Below are 24,154 nucleotides of genomic sequence, written 5' to 3' on the forward strand. Positions count from 1 at the left end.
CTGCCACCCTCTGGGAGCCGACAGAGCGAGGAGGCGATGGCAGAGCGCTGGGCCCGGGCGCCCTGTCACAGCTGTGACCCGGCTTTGCTCTGGCCCCAAACGCATCCCTGGCTTCTCCCTGTGCTCCTCTGTGACGCCTTTCGCGAAGGAGTCTCATGCGGGCACCATCTTTTTTCTTTTAATTTTTTTTTTAAGTTTATTTATTTAGAGAGACAGAGAGAGAGACTGAGAATCCCAAGTAGGCTCCGTGCTGTCACCGCGGAGCCCGACGCGGGGCTCGACCTCACAATCCTGGACCAGGACCTGAACCGAGATCAAGAGTCAGAAGCTCCACCGACTGAACTGCCCAGGCGCCCCTCGCGTGGGCAGCGTCCTGTGGGCCCCTCAGGCCAGGCTCTGTGCCCCGGGGAGGGTGTGCAGAGGCTGCTGACAGCTGGGGTCCCCGCGGACGGGGGAGCACCGAGTGCGTCCGGCAATCGTCAGAGCAGACACGGAGGGCGCGGGCAGGGCCCAGAGAGAGGCAGAGGCCGCCAGCCGGCCGACGTGAACGGCTACCGTGTGGACCTCGGTCACAAGAAGAGCCGAGGCTCGGGAACCAGGCTCGGGCGTCCCCTCCCGCCACAGGCTGGACGGCGAGCCGCTGAGAGAGGCAGCCTCGCTTCCTGCCTGGGGCTCTGGGCTGAGGCAGCCGGGAATCTCTACGGATCCCGGAGTGGGGGGCAGCTCTGCAGAGAGTTCTGGAAGCCTGCGCAGGGGCCCGCCCTGGAGGCAAAGCACATGGAATTAGGCAAAGGAGGACCACGGAAGCTGAAGGGCCACGGGAGACCTGTGAGCCTGGAGCAGCCTCAGCGTGGGCCCCTCTGTGGCCGGGACACCAGCACCTGGTGGAGGAGGGACACCAGCCCCGGGAGAAGGCCGCCCCCACCCACCTGGAAAGTGGGAGAACACCAAGGTCAGCTCCAGTTGTGCCACCGGCCACAACGAACCCCAAATACGACGCTGCGTAATAGGCAAGAACGGAGGTGCCCCCAAAAGCTTAACAGGTAGGCAGAAAACCCCGGTGCTGCCTCCCACCCCCCACCCCAGCTGCAGCGGCCCCTCGGATCGGAGCCGTCGGGCGACGGAGAGGTCTCGATCCGGACCGAGGAAGCAGTGTCCGGGCACACGTGTCTGTCGGGATTTATCACCCTCTCTCTACACTTACACGGGGTGCATTTCACGACAGGTAAACTGCACTCCAAAAAGCGGATTAAGAAAGAGATGGCCACAGGGAAACCACGGTAAAGCAAGCTTCCTGTAAAAACTATCAATAAAATACTCACAGACGCTTTTGAGAAAACGTATTTTGAAAAATGTTCTGAGTAGAGAGAGGCCCCCAAGCCCCATGTGCTCCTTACCTGCTTGTAGAACTGCTGGTCCCCCGGAGCTCTGGTTTTGAGAAACTCCTCACTGTTGAACACTCTGTGCTCATAATTTAAGTGATTCTTTACCTCCCTGAGAAAGAGAAGGTGGTCTGAGCGTGGAAACGCTTTTAAATGTGTGAAAAAGTCGTCACTACTGGGGCACCTGGGTGGCTCAGTCGCTTAAGTGTCCGACTTCAGCTCAGGTCACGATCTCGAGGTCTGTGCGTTCGAGCCCCACATCCGGCTCTGTGCTGACAGCTCAGAGGCTGGAGACTCATTCGGATTCGGTGTCTCCCTCTCGCTCTCTGCCCCTGCCCCGCTCACGCTCTGTGTCTCTCTCAAAAATAAACATTAAAAAATTTTTTTAGGGGCGCCTGGGTGGCTCAGTCGGTTGAGCGTCCGACTTCAGCTCAGGTCACGATCTCACAGACCGTGAGTTCGAGCCCCGCGTCGGGCTCTGGGCTGATGGCTCAGAGCCTGGAGCCTGCTTCCAGTTCTGTGTCTCCCTCTCTCTCTGCCCCTCCCCCATTCATGCTCTGTCTCTCTCTGTCTCAAAAATAAATAAACGTTAAAAAAAAAAAATTAAAAAAAAAAAAATTTTTTTTAGGTTATCCCTATTACACAACACACAGAATGACCAGAGATAGATCCTGTGCAAGCTCTGTCCTGTAGAAAGAGGGTTCTGGCCCCCAGAAGGGCTGGGCTTGGGTGTGTCCACTACTCCAGCTGTCCATCACTTCCAGCACGGCTTCTCTCTGCACGGAGGGACCCTCACTGTTCTCGCCCCCTTGGGGCCCCCTGTTCCCTATGCAGACGGCACGGCCACCGGTACCTGCCGTGGACCCTGAGGGGGAGGCCCAAGGAGGGCGGGCAGACTCTCTGAGCACGAACACCCACGACCTCCCCCAGCTAAAGTAACCGCCTACCCATGGGATCAATGCTCTCACAGGCCGTATTCTGTATGTAGGACACTCAATGCCCTCCTTCCGTGGTGAGGGAAAAGTCACGTAAGAGAAATAAAGTCTGATCATCCGTATCCAAATTGCTTTTTTATGAATCCATCAAAATTGTAAAGTGTCAAAAAAAAAAAAAAAAAACCTTGCTCATGACATATTTCGTTTTAAAAGAACAAAAGGAGGGGCTCCTGGGGGGCTCAGTTGGTTAAGCATCTCACTTGGACTCAGGTCATAATCTCACAGTTTGTGGGTTCGAGCCCCACATCGGGCTCTGTGCCGACAGAGTGGAACCTGCTTGGGATTCTCTCTCCCTCTGTCTCTGCCCCTCCCTGACTTGTACTTTCTCTCTCAAAAAACTTAAAGAATTTTTTTTTAATCTAGAAAAAATATAAAAGAACAAAAGGAAAATAATGTATTTGTGTGCACACAAATTACACTGCTTTGAGCAGAGATAACAACCTGTCTACAATACTCTGTCCCATTTTTTCCCAACAAGTTCTGTGTCTTATGGAAATATATGCATTTGAAGAACACAACCATTAAATAACAATCACAGAGCACAGTCAAGGCAGCAGGCTCTGGCCTAAACCCCTCCCGGGTGGAGGGTCCATCTGGACGCCTCTGCTCCTGCAGGGCTGGGGACAAAGCTAGCGACAGATCCTGAGTGCCTGTGCCCGGGGGGTGGGCTTCGTTCCTGCAGTGACCCAAGTGTCCCCACCCCGGGCTGGCCCCGAGCCCTCAGCCAGCACAATCCCGCACGGGCGGTCATGGTCCCCGGGAAAAAACAGGCCTGCTGACCCTGCCGGGGTGTGATCTCGCGGTAGGGCCACCGGGCGGGGCCCGATGCCGATTCTGCCGCCTCCCACACGGAGGGAGAGCTGGTGGCGCCCCCCACAGACACGGGAGGGGTCCCACTACCTGAAGATGCTGACGAGCAGCTGTAGGGCCACCTGCTGCAGCTGGTAGTTGAGTCCCTGCTGCCAGGCCCGCCTGCGGGCGCGCCCCTCGTTCAGGTCTGTGCTGGCGCCCAGGTGGGCGAGGTCCAGGTCGTGGTGCAGCTGAAGGCTCTGGACCCTGGGAAGGAGCAGAGGGACGCTGAGCACAGCTCACACTCCCTATGGGCAGGGGCGGGGGGGGGACACTCAAGGAAGGGGGTTTACCCTCCCCCCCAGGTGCACCAACACTCTTCGGATGCTCAGAAGAGCCGGCAGTAACTTCGGGGAGGGATCACTAAAAATACACCCCCGGAGAGCTCACTCACCTCTGCACACAAGCAGCTCGTTGTTCAGACCCCACGGAGGCCCTGACTGTGCACACTGTTACCCAAGCCGGAGCCTCCCCTCCCCCGGCCCCGCCTGCCAGGGGCACCAGCTCCCCAGCCCCACACCTTCCCCGCGCCCGGCCTGGGGGGATCGGTGCACCAGGGTCCTGGGTGTCACCGCTCTCGGCCCGTGGGCCATCAGCACATTCACAACCCCGGCCTCCCCAGCACCGTCAAGGCCGCAGCGCTGGAAACCAGCGGGCAAATCTGCGGTTTGCACACAAAATGAACACGACCAATGCACGTTCCCCCCCCCCCCCACCCGCCACTTCCTTCCTGAGCGCCTCCTGCGTGCCGGGCTGCGTGCTGACCACAGACAAAGCTCCAGGGTGGGGCTGGCATTCGAGTGGGAAGAAACAGAAAAACAGAAGAATGCACCCCAGATGTGAGGTCACGGGAGGTCAGGGAGGTGAGGAGAGGGATCAGAGAACGAAGGCTCGAAAACAGCCCGTTTGGTGTTTGGAGAAGAGCGCTCGAGGACCCCGGACCTGAAAGCTGAAAGGTGAAAAGCCAGACAGGCACGAGCAGCCCTGAACGGGTGGGGAGCACCCAACCCCTGGAGGCCCCACAGGAGCCCGTGGGGCTGAGGCAGGGGCGGGGCGGGCTGAGACCAGGTCTGAGCGGTCAGCAGGGCCGGGGCGGCTCGGGGAGCGCCCTGGGTCCGCCCCGAGAGCGATGAGAAGCCGCCGCTGGAGACGGACGTCCCGGCCCCGCAAACCCCGGCTGACCGGTCAGGTAACCACCACCTGGAAGGTGTCGGCACCTTCACACACGTGCCAGCGACCACACGCGACTCGGCCCCCGTTACGAGGCAGTCTCCCCTGGCTGAGGCCACAGGAGACACCGCACCCCACCACTGTGGGGTCTGGCCAAGCAGAAGGCCACCCGCTGCGTGTATTCTAGAATTCCGACACCACCACACGCCACACGGCTGAGGGCGAGAACCCCATCCCACTGGGGGGTGCTCCACCCCAGCGTACACTGGAGACACGGCACCAGGCCCTGGCGCCCATCCCTGCTAAAATGTCCGACTCGGATGATCAGGCAAAAGCAAACGATTAGAAACGTTCATCAGTACACAAATCCGGCCTCGTGTGGGGCATCCCAGGGGTGCCGAATACCTATCTGCTGGGGGAGGGAGGGAAGGAAAGAGGAGGGAAGGGAGGAGGGAAGGAGGGAAGGGAGGAGGGAAGGAGGGAAGGGAGGAGGAGGGGAGGAGGGAAGGGAGGAGGAGGGGAGGAGGGAAGGGAGGAGGAGGGGAGGAGGGAAGGAAAGAGGAGGGAAGGGAGGAGGGGAGGAGGGAAGGGAGGAGGAGGGGAGGAGGGAAGGGAGGAGGAGGGGAGGAGGGAAGGGAGGAGGAGGGGAGGAGGGAAGGGAGGAGGAGGGGAGGAGGGAAGGGAGGAGGAGGGGAGGAGGGAAGGGAGGAGGAGGGGAGGAGGGAAGGAAGGAGGAGGGGAGGAGGGAAGGAAGGAGGAAGGAAGGGAGGAGGGAAGGAGGGAAGGGAGGAGGGGAGGAGGGAAGGGAGGAGGAGGGGAAGAGGGAAGGGAGGAGGAGGGGAGGAGGGAAGGAAAGAGGAGGGAAGGGAGGAGGGGAGGAGGGAAGGAGGGAAGGGAGGAGGGAAGGAGGGAAGGGAGGAGGAGGGGAGGAGGGAAGGGAGGAGGAGGGGAGGAGGGAAGGGAGGAGGAGGGGAGGAGGGAAGGGAGGAGGAGGGAAGGAGGGAAGGGAGGAGGAAAGGGAGGAGGAGGGGAGGAGGGAAGGGAGGAGGGAAGGAGGGAAGGAACCTCAAAGGTCACAGGCACATGACTGGGGCACAGAGAGAGGGTGGGGAGCCTTCCTGGGGGGTGGGACCATCACCTGACCGTGGGGCCATTGGTATTCAGAAAAGATCTGAATAAGGACGAATGACTTCTGTTTTAAAACATTCACAAACAGGGGCATCTGGGTGGCTCAGTCAATTAGGGTCCAACTCTTGATTCTGGCTCAGGTCATGATCTCATGGTTCATGAGTTTGACCCCCACCTCGCGCTCTGCTCCGAAAGCGCAGAACCTGCTTGGGAGTCTCTCCCTCCGCCCCTCCCCCACTCGTGCTCACTTGCACAGGTGCACTCTCTCTCTCAAAATAAACTAACTTTAAAGTAAGGAAATAAATACATAGATAAGATATTCACAAACAATTTCCAAACTGTGATGACAAAAAAACATCGATCTGTAACATAAGACGGAGAAGAAACTCAGAACTGGCAAACACAGCTCTGGAACAAAGACGTTTCCAAGCACACGGCGAAAATTCCCACCTTTACCTCTGAATAAACGTCTGTGCCGCCAGGAGAGGGATGTCGGGAACATCGATGTCCTCGTCATTAGAGTAGGTGATGCTCCCGTTGTCGATATTTATCAGAATTAAACCGTCAGCTTCCTGTGAGTGTGTAAAAATTGATGTAAGAACCTGAACTTGTAGATACCTTCAGAAACACAAAAACACATTTGTGTTCACTAAGATAGTGAATTACTTAATTAAATTACCATATTTAATACGTACACAGAGTCTTATGTCATCTCCACCAAAAAATGTAGGCTAGACCGTGAGTTATGTTAACAAGCTAAATCTGATTAAACACGCGCAGTCTGAGTCAAGATTCCACATGTGTCGTTATCAGGCTTTCACCTGCCCTGGTGCAAACACTCTGCGGCTACTTCAGGAGCCTGGAGAGAACATTCCAGAACTCCACCCCTCGTAGGAAAGGAGTGTGGGCGGGGTTCCGGGCTCCGTGACCACACACACTTGGAGTTTCTGAAATATGTGTCTGAGTTCCTTGTAAAGGCCTCATCTGTGACAAGATGCACAATCCTGAGTCAACGCCCCAGGGTCCCGAATCCCCGAAAGGCAGTGCCGGAGTCTCTGAAGGCCCCGCTCCTCGGGTCGCATCTGGGCCCAGCCTCCTGATGCCCACGTCGGTGACACGTGAGGCCCGAAGGAAGCTGTCCAGACACGGACACAATGCCCTTTGTGAGCATTAATGCAGGTCACAGCACAGATGCGTGACAGGACCGTCACGGGACCGCTTCCAAGACCCCAGCCCCACAGAGGGAAACGTCCAGACATAAAACACGCTCTTCAGGCAAGAGCTGCTGCTTGTCCTGAAACCTTCCAGAGCAAGTAAATGCCTAAATGGGCTTCCTTCACGAATGCTGACTGTGTTAGGTCAACGTGCCAACAAAGTTTCCCTCCGAAGGGTCTGAAACAAGATGGCTTTTCCCCTAATGACTAAAAAAAGCAACACATTTCAAACTTCAGAGCGTGGATTTTTTTTCCCGTCATTTGCAAGGCAGACTGGGTGACGTTTCCCCCCGTTCCTTCCACGAAGGTCCGAATGGTCTTCTCCCAAAGTGTGTTTGTGGCTTGGTGAGTCACTGGCTTTGGCAAGAACGTGGCGAGAACCCGGCTCCTCCCTGGGCTGAACACAGCGCCTACCACCTTCCTGGGATTCACTCCAGAACGTTCCAAGTAAAGCAGGGCAGCGGGGCCCCACCTGACGAGGGCTGGAGACGGGAAGGGACCCGTGGCGTCGCCCTGACCTTTCTCCGTGTCTGCGCACACTTAGGAAACCCCAAAACAGTCACGGGAAAGCGACCCTGAGCAGACTGCCAGCAAGCACACGAAGGTGCGCACGTTATCAGTCACCGGGGAAACGCACGTCCCAGCCAGACACCACTTCACGCTCGCCAGGGTGGCTACAAGCACAGGCACGGGGACGGAGGCTGGTGAGAAGGGCGGAAAGTCGGAGCCCCTACGTTGCCGCTGCACACACAGCCTGGGCTCTTCTCGAACAGCCAGTTCGCGTGTGACCCCGCCTTCCCAGCCTACGCGGCACGTACCCGAGCCGAGTGAGGCGCGTACAGCTGTGCACGGACGTTCATGACAGCCAAGAGGAGAAAGAACACGTGTGTCAACCGACGGAGGGGTGAGCGGACTGTCGTGATGTTCACACAAGGGGCCCTGTCCTACGGCAAGAATAACGTCCGGCTGCCGGCGACAGCGTGGATGAACCTGAAACCGCTGTGCTGGGCGAGGGGAGCCACGAAAGGCCTCACGCGGACATGAAATCAGGTGGAAGGGGACAGACGGCAGGTGGTGGCGGCCAGGGGCAGGCGGAGGACAGCACGGGGGGACGCTGAGGCACCCAGGGCTTCTCCACGGGAGATGAAAAGGTCCAAAATTAGCTGGCACGAAGCCACTGAATTGTACGCGGTCACCGGGTAAACCTCGTGGTGAATGAATTTTACCTGAATAAAGGCGTTTTACAAAACCGAACCCGCCCTTCCTGCTGACGATACCACGACGTTCATTCCAAACCCGTGAGGTCAGCTCACTTAACGTACGTTGTTAAGCACCTGCTGTATGCCGAGTCCTGTTCTATTGGCTCCTTTGACCCTGGCCGCAATAACGCGGCCGGCACGCTCAGTGTCGTTTACGACCAGGACACGAAAAGGCGCGACGCTCGGTCACGGCTCAGGCAGAGCGAGCGAACGGCCACCGGATCCAGCAAGGCCTGCCCGCCGCCACCGTGAACCACACACTGCGTGTGCAGGTGTCCACGGCAAGGGGGTCTGCGGCACGACCAACGGCAGACGCGGGGCAGTCGCGCTGCCGGCTGTGGCGAGCGGAGCCCAGGCGCGTGCCGGGCGGGCGCGGGAAGGTCCCGGCTCACAGCCCTGCCCGGGAGGACGTGACCGCCTCAGAGGCGAGGAAACTGAGGCGCGGCAAAGGCGAGCACGTCACCGGAGGCCGCAAAACCAGAAGGCGGCCACGGCCAGGCGGGTGCCCGCGCTCTCCTGGCTGTTCGGCGGGAAGCCATCGAGCCCCGGGGATTTAAGCGGCCTCACGAGGGACACGAGGTCCCAGCACCCAGGATACCACGGCCCCGAACGCACCCCGAGGCCCGCGAGCGACAGCACGCCGTGCGTGTGGCGCCCAGAGCACACCCCGGGGACGGGGGTGACGGCCACCCCCCGCCCCCGGGGCCGCTCCGGGGGCGCTCCCAGAGCCGCCTGTGTGTCCCCGCAGGGGCGACCGGCTGACGGTGGAGGCCTGACCTTGCTGACTTCTTGGAAGTGGTCCAGGTGGCAGCCCATGAGGAAGGACGTGGGCGCCATGACGAAGTCCAGCATCTGGCCCGACAGGATGGGCACGAAGGTGTGCTGCCAGTGCAGGGGGTGCAGGTAGGCGAGGAAGCACTCGGCCACCAGGGCCAGCAGAGCCCAGCTGGACGAGAAGAACACGATGCGCTGCTCCGTCAGCAGGCACGTCAGGATCTGCGGGGACCGACAGCACCGTGAGCACAGCCCCGCCGGGCACCACGCGCCCACCGCCACCGGGCGGAGTCGCTTTCCCGGCCCCCGCCCCCTCCCCCACCGGGGCCCCTCTAACTCCGCCCCGTCGGCTTGAAGCGAAACGACGAGCCTTCCCAGGGCTCTGCGGGACGAGGCCCAAGCAGCGGGGGGCGCCCTGGGTCCGGAGGGTCGCGTACCTGCAGCACCTGCTCGGGCCTGAAGCACAGCAAGGGCAGGTGAAGGTCCAGGTCGACGACCGGGCTCTCGGGGTCCGCCCGGGAGGGAAACACGATCTGCAGCGGCTTCATGTTGAACACCTGCGGCGACCACGTTCCCCGATTAGTCCAGCGGCCGCTCCCACGGAGGCCGAACCCACCGAAACCCTCCGCTGCGGCTCCGGGTGTGCGCATTAGGCTACCTTTGGGGGGGCTCACGCTGTCACCTCACGTGTCGCAGAACGCCAGAGCCGTCCAGAGACACAGAAGCGCTGCTAAAGGCTCACGGGTGAATCGAGTACTTGGCGTCTCTTTCAGCCAAGGTTCCCCAAGCGCTCCCGTTAACGAGCAACCCGCCCGTTGGCAGCGACGGGCCGACACCCAGATGGCCCCCCACGCAAGTTCTAAGTCAAGCATGTCCGATTAGCTAACTAATCTTAGCTAGTACACTTTTTTTTTATCATTCGGGTCACTGCAGATTACAAATTCTCCCAGGATCTTCTATTTAGTTGTCAAAGCTCCTTGAAGACCTGTAATTCAAGAAACTGTTGAGAAAGACTCTATTTTTCCAAATGATATTATCTTAAAATAACACCTTAGTTCAAATTCCCTACATGCAGACGCCCCTTCTATGTTAACAGGCGTGGTAGACGGAAGGGGAAAGTGGGGGCACTGTAGGGGCCCCTCCGCCAAGAGGCCTTCCTGCCCGATGACAAGTTCATTCCTGACTGTGGGTGTCAGCCTCGAGGGGGGGTGTCTGGGAGACGCTGGGGCCACCTGCGCCCCCGCAGCCCCCCAAACGCACAGAACAGAGAGGCCAGAGTGCAAGCAGTGGTGGGAGAGAACACGGAGAGAAGCAGCATGGAATCTGAGGAAAGAGAAGCTCCGACCAGGCAAAGCGTGGAAGGATGAGAAATGGAGCAACATGGAAGACCAGGTGCAGAGAAGGTTCCAGAACAAATGTCCACAATCCACACCAAGTGAACACTCGTGTGAGAAACCCGCAGGTGGCGCGTCTGCTAGGGCCTCCTGACAACGCCGTCTTGTCACCCTGCCTGCCTTCCTGTCACCGACTGGTCCATGGAAGCAAAATGCATGACTTGTGTGGTCAGGAACACCCTCTTTATTTGGAACAAGTGAAAGCAGAGTTCAGTGCTCCAAGTCGTGGGGGCGCCTGGGTGGCTCAGCTGGTTGAGCATCCGACCCTTGGGTTTCAGCTGAGCTCCTGACCTCATGGTTTGTGGGTTCGAGCCCCACATCAGGCCCCACGCGGACAGTGCAGAGCCTGCTTGGGACTCCCTCTCTCTCTCTCTCTCTCTCTCTGTACCTCCCGCCTTGCTCTCTCTCTCTCTCAAAATAAATAAATAAACTTATTTTTAAAAATGCTTTAAGTCACAATGAACTATTAATAATTGTAAAGTGTATGGGAAAAACACCCTCAAATATTTCAAACAATAATTGTGTCAGCCAGCTTCCCAGCGACAGAGAACAACTAGATACGAACGCTGGGGATTCTACCAGAGACGTTGCTCAGCCCCCGGGACGTGTCCGCTGCCGTGCCAGTGACCTCACGGCACGTAAGACCCGCACCCGGGCAGCTGGGTGCTGTCACCCCACCCACCTCGCAGGTGAAGGAACAGAGGAAGGAAAGACATCTCAGGAAAAGGCTTGCCAAATTTCAGCGTGACTGGAGCCCCAGAGAAACACCAGGTTCCACACACGAAGCGACACAGGGAGTCTGTCAAGTTCAGTGGCAGGAAAAGCCACATCTCACTGCACGTCCAGTAACGCCCGTGATCCGCGAGCCCGTACAATCAGACCCGCTGGTGGGCGCAGAAGCGGCGGGGGGCCCAGGGACGCGGGGCTCCCGGGGGCCGGGCTGCGCTCGGGCCGGTGGTCCAGGCGCCATCCGAGGGGGGCACAGACCAGACGTGCCCCAGCCCCAGAGTAATGGGAAACTGCACCGGGCGCCCACACACTCGGCTCAAAACACAAGATCTACAGCTGAGCACGAGCTGCAGAGCCTCTAAATTGACCTCCGCTCGCAGTGGGTTCTGGAAAATACTGCCGAATCGGCTCCTGGCCTCCACGGACTGCTCGCATTTCCCCAGAACTAGGAACAGTCACGGTGCCTCAACACTCCCTAAGACGGATCAGGGCCACTGGGTCCGTGGGAGCCCCAGAGCTAGTAGGACTCTTAGGGGAGGGTCACGGCAGCAAGCCCGCCCCAAAGTCGGCTCGTCCCGACGAGTTTGTGAAAATCAAGACCAGATCCGAACCCCTGAACCCCTGATGCTTCGCTCAACAGCTGTGGGAGAGGCAGATGCTGGGCGTGGTGTCAGCCCTGTGCACACGCAGCCCTCGGCAGGGCCTCCGTCCTCGTGCAGCTTGGAGTCCAATGGCGGAGATGGACACTGGACAAAACACACACGTGCACCAGCCCTAACCGCAGCCTGTGCTGAGCTCTGCAGGAAGGGGGCTGGGTGCTGAGAGCGAGACAGGGGTGGGAGGTCACCGAGGGGCTGTTCCGAAGAAACTGAGGGCTGAGCAGGAGCTGGAAAACGGACAGCTGCACTTCCAGAAATAGCACGTGCAAGAGTCCTGGGGCAGCACCCGCGAGGGACGGAGGGAACCCCAGTGTGGCTGGAGAACAGTGAGCAAGGGGGTGAGGACACATGACAGAGCTGGACAGGGACACAGGGGCCATGATGGAAGGCTGGCTGAAGGCATATAGCAAGAAATCATCTTTGGGTTTTCAGCACAAAAGGAGAGTCCAGTTTACAGATTTTAACAATCTTTGCAGCCACTATGCAGAGGATGAACTTAACGAAGGGTCAGGAAGGGACGTGGCCAGACCGGTGGTTCCTCAAGTCACGCTGGTGGGAGAAGCTGGTGGGCCAGAGTGGGGTGGTGGCAGCGGGCGTGGGTGCCTGGGAGCAAATGCCGGGTGCAGGCTGCTCAGGGGTGGACGATGGAGGGCACGCAGGGATGAAGGGAAGAGACGTGAAGAACGACCCACCGTAAACGTTCTCACCGGGGCGGTAAAAGTGGAAAAACCAAATATGAAACAGCCCAAGATTCTGAGGCACAGAAATTGGTACAGGTACTATCTGTATGCTACTCGTGCTCAAAGGCAGAATACAGTAAGCACAGTTAACCTGCAAACGGTTCTGAACCCGGTTCTGTTCGCTACTTAGCAGGTCCTCGGCGAATACCTGTTGAGTTTATAGAGCAAGAACGTAAACTTTGATGATTTCACTGTCCGATAAAAAATACCAATTATCCACATAATAAAGATGAGTTCCTTGCACAACACAACCCAATAAACGTTCCCTACAAAGGTTTCTGGGAGTGGAACCAAGGCATTCGGGCGACGGCTTGGTCTCCAGGCCTGGAACGCATCTGGCGGGATTCCCCGCCACCCCCCACCCTCTGCTGCCGACCACTGGGCTTAGGTTGATATTAAAAATGCATATTCTGAGTTCATAACCACATTTCCCTAAGTAAAACTGATTTCTCCACTGTGAATAATCATCAAAATGCAGAGAACCAAGATTTGGCTGCATAATCTTCCAGAAGGGACTGAGTGAAACGGAGTCAACATTTATGACCTGCTTCGAGATGCTAACCTGACAGGTGCCTGTTTGAAAACAAGAGGTGCCCTGTGGTTACGTCAGTCTGGAAAATGCTGAGCCAGGCAGGTGTCAGTCATCACGGCTCAGCAGTCTGGCCCATTACTCAGCAAAAGGGGAACGGGGGCTGCCTTTCTCCAGCCGTCCTTGACCTGAAACCCTCGTGTGATAAAACAGCTGACGTCTCAGAACGAGCGTGCCAGGGATCCCAGATCCCAGATCCCAGATCCACAGAGAAAAATTGAAAGTATAAAGCCAGGCACTTTTCTTTAACCGCTAAAGGGGTTCATCCCCAGCTACACGCCCACTCATCACGGACCGCTGGGCAAACCACCTTTAGAAATAGCATAATAGAGAATTCTGTAAGAACTTGAGAAGCTGAATTTAAACACGCCGAAACGTAAGAAACAGTTTAACACATTTAACCCATCTCCATCTTACTTCTTTTACTATTTGCAAAGAAAAGACGTAATTCCAGATTTAATTACCAGATGAAGTGGTCCAGGCGGTGGGCTAGGGATTAAAGATAGCTTTGCAGCAAAATCTTTTATGTGATTGTCAACTTCGAAATCTTTACAGAGCTTCAGATGAGTCAATAAACTAAAATTAAAAAAAAAAAAAAATCAAATCACAAAGTGAGTCTGAGCATCTGATGGTCCTCCTTAGCATTTCTAATCCCAGCTGAAGCGTCTGCCAGGGCCGGCAGCTCAGAACTTTCCAGCAACAGGGAGACTAACCTGGATGTCACAGGGCGGGGAGCGGCTGCCCAGGATCCGGGCGTGCCCGGAAGGGGGCACAGGGGAGCTGGGGTGTTTGGGGGGGGGGGCCGCCCATGTTCCGTTTCTTGGTGTGGGTGCTGGCTACACGGGTGTGTTCCATCAGCGGGAAGTCACTGGAATTCGTGCGTTTTTCTATGTGTCATACTTGAGCGGGGAACAAACGTGCCAAGGGAAAGTACTTGACAAAGCTGGTTTCCCAAATGCATTCTGACTTTGGAAGTCCAGTAGGCCCTTGAACCACGTGGGGGTTAAAGGCACCCATCCCCCACGCAGTTGAAAACCCGCGTATAACTTCTGACTCCCCCAAAACTTGACTGCTGATAGCGCACTGCTGACCAGAAGCCTTACCGAGGACATGAATAACTGATTAACAGGTATTTTGTATGTTATGTGCCTTAGCTGCTGTATCCTTACAATAAAGCAAGCCGGAGAAAAAGAAAATGGTTTTAAGAAAACCACAAGGAAGAGAAAATACATTTACAGGACTGTACGGTATTTTTCGGAAAAAAACCCCATGCGTACGTGGACCCCCACGGTTCAAAGGCTCGGATGCATGTGATTTCAACGTAAAACGGACAAGCGGGTGCCAGGGGCAGAGGGGCTGGGAAGCGACCACAGGGCACGAGGGAGCCTTGGGGGGGTGGTAAAAATGTTCTGTGTCTTAACTGTGGTGTCTACATCTGGCAAAATTCAGCCAAGCGCCCGGGACACCCTGCCTCAGTCCCCTGGGGCGGACCCCGGCCCGGCCCACCGCCAGGGCCCATGCGTGCCCAGCAAGCCAAGCACTACACTCCTAAGTAACAATAACTCTTCCTGGGGTCCATATTGGGATTTGGAGATAATTCAATATTCCTCTGGGGGCACTTGGGGGGGCTCAGTCAGTTAAACATCCAACTTCGGCTCAGGTCATGATCTCATGGCTCGTGAGTTCGGGCCCCACACTGGGCTCTGTGCTGACAGCTTGGAACCTGGAGCCTTCTTCGGATGCTGTGTTTCCCTCTCTCTCTGCCCCTGCCCCACACACACTCTCTCTCTCTCTCTCAAAAATAAATAAAAACATTTAAAAAATTAAAAAAAATACTCCTCTGTATTTATTGTAAAGAATTAAAAAAAAAAAAAAAAACCACTTCCAGCAATCTAATTCCCCAAATATAACCGAGCATTCTCTCCCAATTCTTGTCCCCACAGAGGCAATTTACATGGTCTCATTACAGCAGAAAAACAGGCTTTAAAAATACATAAATCTGGGGCATGTGGGTGGCTCAGTCAGTTCAGCGTCCAACTTTGGCTCAGGTCGCGATCTCACGGTTCTTGAGCTCGAGGCCCGCGTCAGGCTCTGTGCTGGCAGCGAGGAGACTCCTTCAGATCCTCTGACCCGGTCCCTCTCTGCCCCTCCCCAGCCCGTTCTCTTTCTCTCTCTCAGTAAATAAATTTAAAAAAAATACATAAATTTGTGTTTAGAAACTGCCTTTCTGGTTCCTGTCCTTTGTTTCTCCCTAGCTCTGTTTTCTAGTTGCGGCCACTTAGCAACGGCCATTGAAAGAGACAGAAAACCCAAGAAGCAAGGAAAATGGACACGCTTTTCAGCTTAAATGTCCGCTTCCATTACTGTCAAGCAGGATGGTGTTTGTTGCCAGCATGCCACCTGACGCGACAAGGGTCAACTGCTGAAGGCACAACAGGTGTCAAGACAGTGGAGCAGGGCCACCTTCCTTAGAAGGTGGCTGTGGTGTGGCCCTAGCCCGTCCATTCGAGACGGGGCGTGAATAACCCTCCCCGTCTCACCGAAGAGGTGACTGGGGACCAAGTGCTGAAGAAGATCAGTTAATGAATAAAAAGCGACCATGTCCTCATTTATTCTGGCCCTTCCCACGCCTGGGCAAACGTTCATTAATGCGCGTGCTCCCCCTCAAGTCACTCAGCCCTGAAATGAGACCTGTTGTACAAGGTGTTTTACGTGTGTGGCAATAAAACGCAGGCTAGACCCAAACTATGTCCAAAGACCAGCCACGTTTTCCAAAAAAACAAAAGAAAACACCCCCATGAAGGTGCTGGAATTTGAGTTACGAAGGCCGTTAGCTTGATCCGGATGGACTCCTGCTCAGCCCCTGGCCACGGTGGGAGAACCAGAGTCATGGCTTTCCCAGAAATGTGGGATCTGCCAGGGGTGGCTGGTGGGTGTGACAACAGAAGGGGGACCCTCTGTGGACCGCCTTCTGTCTTCAACCAAACCGCCGCCAACTCTAAGACTGTAACTTTGTGAGCGTGCACACGAAGCAGCTGGGGCGCACGTGGCCGGGGGGCTGGCCGTGTCTGTGCCACAGTCACGTGCCACGCGATGCTCTCTGGATTTTTCAAAAATTCTCTATATTCTCAGGCTTTCTCAGTATCAGCACTAAGACGGTTAAAGATTCCACCCCAAAAAAAGGTAATTGTTAAAATGTCAATGAACTCAGCAGAACTAATAGCAGCCTCCTGATTTTCTCAGAGAGCCAGGAACAGAGCTTTTCCTCATATACCTTTTTTAAAAAACCAAACATCAAATCCCATTAATTTTACTTCCAACAGCTTGGCTTTATCCTCCCTCATCTGGCAGACCTTCCCCACATGCCAGCATATCCAGAAGCATCTGGAAGCTTCTAGGTGCTCCCGGGGCCCAACTGGGGCCCACCCACCACCCACCAGCGCTAGGAGCGGCCTCACGGACAAGCAGGCACCCGGGGGGGCTCACCAAGACAGGCAGTCCTTAAGGGCGTTGTAATAGGGGAATCTGGAGACCACACACACGGCAAAGGGCACGAAGCAGCCAGCCGCACCCCCAGGTGGCCTGAACGGCTCCCAGTGCATCTTGCCATTGTAGAAACAGGACTCGTCCTGGAGAGAAAGCCACAGGCACGTGTCACCTCTCGACCCAGCCGGTCCCGGCTTCTATCCTCAGTAGTGTCGGCGTCTGCGGACAGAAGCGAGAAGCTCCCGCGTCGCTGGACTCTGAAAACGACACGCTGAGTGAAAGCAGCCAGGCGCAAAGACCACGTGCAGGGCAAGTCCACGGACACGAGGTATCCAGAACAGGCACCTCACGTCCCTGGAGGCAGAAAGCAGATGAGTGGTGGCCGGGGGCTGGAGGGGGGCTGGGGAGTGACGTCCAGGGGGGTGGGGTGCACAGCACCGCGAGCGCACTCGGTGCCACTGTTCCCTGCACGTGCTGCCACGCGCTGTGTGTCCCTGCACAGTAACAAACACTGGGACCCGACTTGGGGGGGGGTCCCCCGGAATCACGTACGTGCAGGGGTCGGTAGTACTGGGCAACCACGCCGTACGTCCTGTTCCCACAGACATCGGTCAGCACCAGAAAGTGGACAGAGTCCTCCTTCGGTTCGGAGGCCACACACACGCCCCCTGCAGATGGACAAGAGGAGATCTCATCACGGCTCAGAGCCGGGGCCGTCCGCCAGCCCGCTTTCCGCCTCCGGGACTCGCCCCTCCACTATCGCTGTGGGGCTTTGATGCCAAGATGCGCTAACTCTGGGGATCAGCCCCTCCACGCGCGCCCCCTGCTCTGCCACCCTCTGTGCTCTGCAGAATTTAGCAAACAACACGGGGACGACCACAGACAAACGCTTCAGGCTGTGCGTGCGGAGCCGACGGTTTCCTGAGCACGGCAGGGGCTGCGGGTGTCCCGGGCTGTAACCCCGGAGACCAGGAGACAGCACCCGTTTCTCGGTGGACACTCCCAGACGGGACACGGCGGCGCATTCCTCGTCTGCCTTTTCTAAAGCCCCTTGGGCGTTTCTCACCCACCACCGGAAAGAACAAAGGCCACCCACGACCGGGACCGCCAGTTTGGGGAAGGTGTGCAAGCCTGGGCCGCCAGCCCCAGGGGCACAGAAAACAGGCACAGCTGGGGAGCCCGGGGACATGCCACAGGCCAGCTGGAGGGCATTTTGACCAGCCTGCCGGACGTCTGGAAGACGGGACTGTAAGTCCAAGGTGAAAATCCTCGGAAAGCACATCTGCAAACTGCGACACCTGGCAGCCCCAACAGCCCCTCTTCTGGGATTCAGTTTTCTAAGACCTGGGGGCGGCACTGGGTGGCCTGGGCACCCTCTATCCCCGAGACCCCTGCACTGAGTGGTCCGTGTATCCTTTAGCTCCGAAACCCCTGAGATTAAGAGAACCCAGTCCTGTGGCTCGACATCAAGGCTCAAGCGGTCACCAGCCCCCCTCTGTCACTCTCTAGAGGTGGCTTCTAGAAAGCACCATCGGTGCGGCTGGAAAGCACGGCAGCGGATACCTGGGAAGCAGAGCTGAGGCAGGGCGAGCAGGTCCACGCCATTGGGGACGCTGACGTCTTCCGGAGGGGGTCCCTTCCAGGGCTCTGTTTTGGGCTTCTCCCTCTTCTTTCTGAAGGAGCGCCTTCTGGTCTTGCTCAGAGCACAGCTGGTGCCAGCCAGCTGAGTGTCCTCCTTACTGACGAAAGGAGGAACAAAGATGGACAGGACCTCCGGGTCGAGAGCAGAGAGGCTGCTGGCCCCCTTCTTCTGGGCCACCTGAAGCGGGCAGAAATACGAACACGTGTGCGCCCTGTCGTGCACCTTCTGAGTGCCCGCCGTTGGTTCTGTGCCCTCCACCCTCCACCGGGCACCGGCTCTGTCCCGCAGAGCATGTGCACAGCGAGGGCCGCACGGAAGCCGCCGAAGGGCCTCTTGGGCCACGCGTTCAGGCGAGTCACAGCACCCAGCAGGGCCTGGCTCTTCAGCGGCTACGAGGGGTGGTGACACAAGGTGTCCACTTCAGAGCCCGGTGCCGACAGGCAGACCCGAGTTCAGACTCGGCTCTGCTAAGGCCACAGCCAAGCTTCCCTTTCAAGAGGGGGGGTTGCAAGTCAAGTGCTCAACCCTCACGCCCCCACACCAGCGCCCCGCGCCCTCACGGGCCGGTGAGGAGGGCCCTGCACACTATCTGACCAGCACAAATGGGGTGCCAACACCGTGTCCCCCGCCAGCCGGGCCATTCCCCCAGCAGTCCCGTCACCATTGACCTGGGGACAGAGACTGAGGGGTGAGAAAACGGACCACTGGCTTCAGAGACAACACCTTCCTCCAGCGACCAAGTGGCCCCCCGGGGTCTATACTGGGGGGGGTCATCACCCAGCCCGAATACTTTCGAACTTTAACTTGGTACCAGATTTTAAAAAAACCTTCTGTCTTCTCATTCATCCCTAAAATGACATAAAGGCCACAGGCACTACCTTCGATCCCCATTCTGTCTGGCCAGGACGCCTGGCAGAGCTCCCAGAGAAGGCTGGCAGGCTGTGACAGGGCCGCAGGGGCTCAGCCCCCAGCTGGCACACAGAGAAGTCAAAGGCAGGACTCCCTGGGTAGCAAGGATGTGGAAAGGTGGGGGGCGGCTGGGGTGGAGGTGGGCAGTGTGTAATCAAAGGTCTTTGAGGGACTCAGGGCATCAGGAAGGACATCACTGTCAGCAGGACACATGGGACTGTCGCGGGCAGGCAGTGTCACGCTTTTGGTAAGAATCGTGGGACCAAAGGGGAACTCTCACCCTTGAGAGGAATCCTACAAGGACAGCATTTGCCCCCAGGAAATACACTCTAAACTCGAAACGCTTATTTTTATGCTGTGTATAATTTAAATTCAGACAACAGCTGCTTTATACTTGGAAAAAAAGTTTAACAGCAGTAGCAACAAAGACCAAACATGGGAAATCCATATGACTGGGGAATTTCAAAAGCTTTGTGTATCATGCATGAAAGGAATCCGTGTCTTGAGTTATACAAAACCTTTCCAAAACTTTCCTATCAAACTCTGGCACTTCAGACCCACTTAACTATGAAAGTACATGTGGTCACTTCTTCCTCCATGAACAGTTACGTCCATGAAGACTGGGCACACACCAGCGAGGGCCCCCCCTTTCCTGCCACCTCTCTGGCCGCCTGCACTCTGCTCTTCTCCTCCGCCCCGACACTCCTGGGTGCTCCCCAACCCCCCCCCCACGCCCCGCCCCACGGTGAGTCCGTGGCCCCAGTCCCTCCTCCAGTGCCTGGCCGGCAATCTCAACACTTATGTAGTGTCCTCACTTGGGGCCAGCGTGCAGGGTCCTGCTGCCAGCTCAGACCTCTTCCCAGGCTCAGACCACACCCAACTGTGCCCGACATACCTGGGTGGGTCCTTCAAACTTATAGTTTCAAAAATTAAGCTCATGCTGATTTCCCTAAAACCCGAGCTTCCCCTCCATATGCTCCCCTGTGATAAAGACGGTGCCCCTCGGGTCTCCAGAGCTGGTGCTGCGGCCCCTGCCCCTCGCTCCCCTCTGCAAACCCACGTTATGGGGCCTCTGGCCTCAGAAAGGTCTCTAAAAGCAGTCCCACTACCACCCCATGGGCACAGTTCCAAAACAAGCACCCACCCCGCCTGTGGCTCAGAGCAGGTACAGATTCTGCAACAAACGAATCCTGCGAGGTTTCTGCCGGGAGAATGAGGCCGCCTCCTCCCAGCCGGCCCAGGGCGCCCCCCCCCCGGCACCTCTGTCCATGCTCACGAACGGGGGCATCATCCCCTTTCGAAAGGGCACACGTGACACCTGCCCCAAGGGGCGGTGGCTCCTGCACCTGATGCCCACGTTTCACCCCTGCACACTCTTCAAAGGGCCCAAACCAGCCCCACAGACCATCTCCACCCTCTGTATCCATACATCACTGTCATCACCACGCACGTAATCCGTGGATGTATCACCCGTGTGCAGGTGTCACGGGCGGGATGACAACTGGGCTGCTTGTACACCTGAGGGGCCGGCCAGCCTGCTTCCAAAGCCAGGGTGCCCCAAACCCGCGCACGACACAACCGCTCAATCCGCAGACACGGCGCCCGTGTCCCAAGGCTGTGCTCCCTGTAGTTATCTGCAGTCGCTTAGAGTGAAATGGCCAAAACCCAGCCAACGGGGCACTCAGTAGTTCATCAAACATCTGTTTTTCCTCTAGCCATATTTCCTTGCTGTCTTTTCCGACTTGATAGGCAACAGTCTCATTTTTGTTTTTTTTAAATTTTTTTAATATTTATTTTTGAGAGAGATACAGAGCGCAAGCAGAGGAGGGGCAGAGAGAGAGGGAGACACAGAATCTGAAACAGGCTCCAGGCTCTGAGTTGTCGGCACAGAGCCCAACACGGGGCTCAAACCCACGAACCGCGAGATCATGACCTGAGCCAGAGTCGAACGCTTAGCCAACTAAGCCACCCAGATGCCCCTACGGTCTCATTTGTAAACACTGACAGCAATATAGGAAAAATAAAAGAAATGAGAATAGAAAGGAAAGGCTTTCCCCCTAATTCTGTGAAAGGGTGACTAATATCCTTTGCAAAGCATGGAATACATTCTTCCCACTTTTTACGTGTACATTGTGATTTTGTCCCCCTAGGTACAATCATCCTCTTTAAACGGTTCCGTTAGCTTTCTTCCCCCCTTCAGCATACAGTGTGGCTGACTGCCCTGTTGCCACTGTAGAGTGCCACACGGGACGACCCTGTAACATATTTGCCCAATCCCCCGCTGAGGGACAGTTGGCATGCTCTCAGTTCGTCACGCTGCACCACCTGAGCAAAGGCAGCGGCGAATAATCTCTCCCATGCGTACTTACACACGTCCGACTGTGTAATCAGAATAAATTCCTGAAGGCACCACCCTGGACCCAGAGCGTCGTGACTGCCCCTCGCCTACAGGGAAGACAAGGTCCCACTCCCCAGACTTGTGACAGCCAGTTCCTGCACTCCTCTCGCAGACACTGATTTCCTCACCCCTACCCAGTAACAACCATTTCAGTCCAAACGAGCAGAGCTGATTCAAAAGTAAAACACACGACACCCTAATTCATACTGTCACAGATTTACTTCTGTGAGGTTATACAGCAGCACTGATCTTCATACAGGATTGGCCATCATTTGGGAAATAAAACAGAAGACAATAGATTTTTTTTTTTTAATGCTCTAGAACTGTGCTGTGCAACCGTTGCCAAGAGCTGCGTGGCTATTTAAATTGAAATTAATTAAAATGAAATGAAATTTAAAATCCAGTGCCTCAGTGGCACCAGCCACTCTTCAAGCACCTGGAAGCCATGTGTGGCTAGTAGCTGCCGGACTGGATGGCACAGATAAAGAACGCTGGTGTCACCGTTCAGCAAGTTCTGGGAGACAGCCAGGCTCTGTAAATTGAAAGCCAGGATGCTGGCCACTGAAAACTGTTACAATGTTGCCTTCACACCCAAGAATTATGTAAGTGACCTACCCGATGGAAAGCGCCCCGCTGACCTGACCAACTTGCTCGTGGTCCCGTTCATGCCCAACGCCTACTCTCCCCAGCAACCAGGGAGCCAAGGGAAATGTAGGCACAGAAACTCACAGGGGACTGAGTTGGATTCTTGGGAGTCCTCGTCACATCCTCACAAAACAAACACCACCCCAACCAAGAAAGGAAATTAAAAGTCAGGACACCTTGCTACCCTATGAGATGTTTCTCGTATCTCGGTTCCTGGGTGCACCTGTCACCAAGCAGCACCTGGCAGCCTCAGTCAGTAGAGCGGGCGACTCTTGATCTCGGGGTTGTGAGTTCGAGCCCCATGCTGGGTAGAGACGTTACTTAAAAATAAATATTTTTTAAAAATATGCAGAGTAGGGGCGCCTGGGTGGCTCAGTCGGTTAAGCGTCTGACTTCGGCTCAGGTCACGATCTCGTGGTCCGTGAGTTCGAGCCCCGCGTCGGGCTCTGTGCTGACAGCTCAGAGCCTGGAGCCTGTTTCACATTCTGTGTCTCCCTCTCTCTCTGACCGTCCCCCGTTCATGCTCTGTCTCTCTCTGTCTCAAAAATAAATATACGTTAAAAAAAATTTTTTTTTTAAAAATATGCAGAGTAGCAAACTGCCCGCTTGTCTGGGAAAGCGCCGCAGCCTGTTTGGGTCAGGAAAGCACCATGGTGCGTATTCCCGCTGATTCATCCTGCTCTCAAGACACGTCCCACATCGGGGCAACTAACAGATGTGTTGTAATCACCCAAGAAGCAACTGAAACCTGGTCATTTCCTACCAGAAGAAAAAGGAGGAAATGCCATTTGGCAAATTAGAGGCGGGGACACAACTCCATCCATGAAGGTCAGAGGAGACAGAGATCAAAAGGGGGTGCACACATCATAGGGGCTTGCGGAGTAAGAAAGGAGGAGGGCAATGCAGAAACCACTGAAGCTGGCTCAGTATTAAAGTCACGGAAACCACCAAGACATTGACAGACGTTTGTCCGGTTAATTATAGCGACATCTAGCCTCGCCATGCAGCCCTTCAACTCTGCAGCCCTAAATCCTCAGGTGTCTTCCGGTGCCTCCCACTGATGTCGTCCAGGAGGAGGGGAGGGCCTGTCCAGGTATCTGGCCGGTAGAGCGCTTTGCGCATCACCGCCAGCCAGAGAAAACCGCCGAAAACAGAGTCACACGGACATCCGGGGCCACGAGAAAAAGGGCCACAGGCCGATGCAAAAGAAAGCCAGGGTTGCAGAATAAGAAAAAGTGAAGACACAGGAAAAGAAGCTCGGAGAACGAGAATGTCCGAAACTGCGGCCTTCCGAGAAAAGGGTTTGTCACTCGGGCTGCGAGGACACAGAGAAGGAGTAAAGGGGGGCGGGGGTCAGCCTTTTCTGCAGGTGAGAACAGCTCGGCGTCCTCGCAAAACGACTAAGCAGAACGCTTCAAAGCGGCCCTTGCGTCGACGACCTAAAGCCTCACGACGCTGTGCGAGGAACGGCACCGACCGCCGGGGAGGCCCTAAGTCCCGCGATAATGAATGAAGTGCCTCCGCGGGGCCGTGAAACCCGGGCTCGCGGCCGCCCCGCCCCCCAGCCCGCCTTCCCCCGGCCCCGGCGTGCGTCCCGAAGGCGACCCGGACGACTCCTCCGCGGCCGGGAGGACAGCAGCCCAGCGCCCCGAACCCACGCCGCAGACCCCCGCCCGTCGCCGCCGCCCGGCAGCGCCCCGTCTCAGTTTCCCCGCCCGCCCTTACCAGCTCGGGGCCGCGGAGGCTGTCCCGGGAGGGCCCCAGCAGCGCGCACAGCTCCAGTAGCCCCGAGGGGAGCGCCAGGGGATGCGGCGTGGCCTCCGCCATGGCTGCTCGGCTGCCGCGGCTCTCTGGGCGCACCCCGCTCGGGCGCCTCGGGCCGCCGGCCTCGACCCCGTCCGCGACACCGGGAACCGCAACCGCGCGTCCGGCTCCTGCCGCCGGGTCCGCGCAGAGAGCCGTCCGCGGGGAGGGGCCTCGCGGGGGCGGGGCATCTCGGGGGCGGGGCCTCGCGGGGCCAAACTTGAATTGGGCCTCCGGGGGCGGGGCCTCCATGGGGGACGGGGCCGACTGCGCCGGAGGGAGGCCCGACGGGGCGGGACCTCACGGACTGGGAACCGGACCCGCGGCGCCTGAGCTGGGCCCGGCGGGGCGGGGCCTTCGTGGGGGCGGGGCCTCCCGGGTGGGGCGGG

The 24,154-nt window shown here is 57.0% G+C and overlaps 1 protein-coding gene across 4 annotated transcripts in view; it reads right to left on the reverse strand.

Moving 5' to 3' along the window:
• DENND3 (DENN domain containing 3) overlaps positions 1-23,933 on the reverse strand; it is a 52,068-nt gene extending 28,135 nt beyond the window's left edge. For all 4 annotated transcript variants that reach the window (XM_086695313.1, XM_086695311.1, XM_086695310.1 and 1 more), the window contains exons 1-10: positions 23,688-23,933; positions 17,932-18,187; positions 16,921-17,036; positions 16,369-16,511; positions 13,347-13,458; positions 9,209-9,328; positions 8,775-8,993; positions 5,981-6,096; positions 3,278-3,433; positions 1,398-1,494 (exon numbers count right to left, since the gene is read on the reverse strand). In XM_086695313.1, coding sequence (XP_086551439.1) covers positions 1,398-1,494; positions 3,278-3,433; positions 5,981-6,096; positions 8,775-8,993; positions 9,209-9,328; positions 13,347-13,458; positions 16,369-16,511; positions 16,921-17,036; positions 17,932-18,187; positions 23,688-23,789 — 1,437 coding nt within the window. In that variant the 5' untranslated portion in view covers positions 23,790-23,933. The remainder of the gene's footprint in view (positions 1-1,397; positions 1,495-3,277; positions 3,434-5,980; positions 6,097-8,774; positions 8,994-9,208; positions 9,329-13,346; positions 13,459-16,368; positions 16,512-16,920; positions 17,037-17,931; positions 18,188-23,687) is intronic.
• Between the last annotated feature and the right edge of the window lie 221 nt (positions 23,934-24,154).

Source organism: Puma concolor, chromosome F2 (assembly GCF_028749965.1).
Source record: "Puma concolor isolate L17-30 chromosome F2, mPumCon1.1.hap2, whole genome shotgun sequence".
Lineage (NCBI taxonomy): Eukaryota > Metazoa > Chordata > Mammalia > Carnivora > Felidae > Puma > Puma concolor.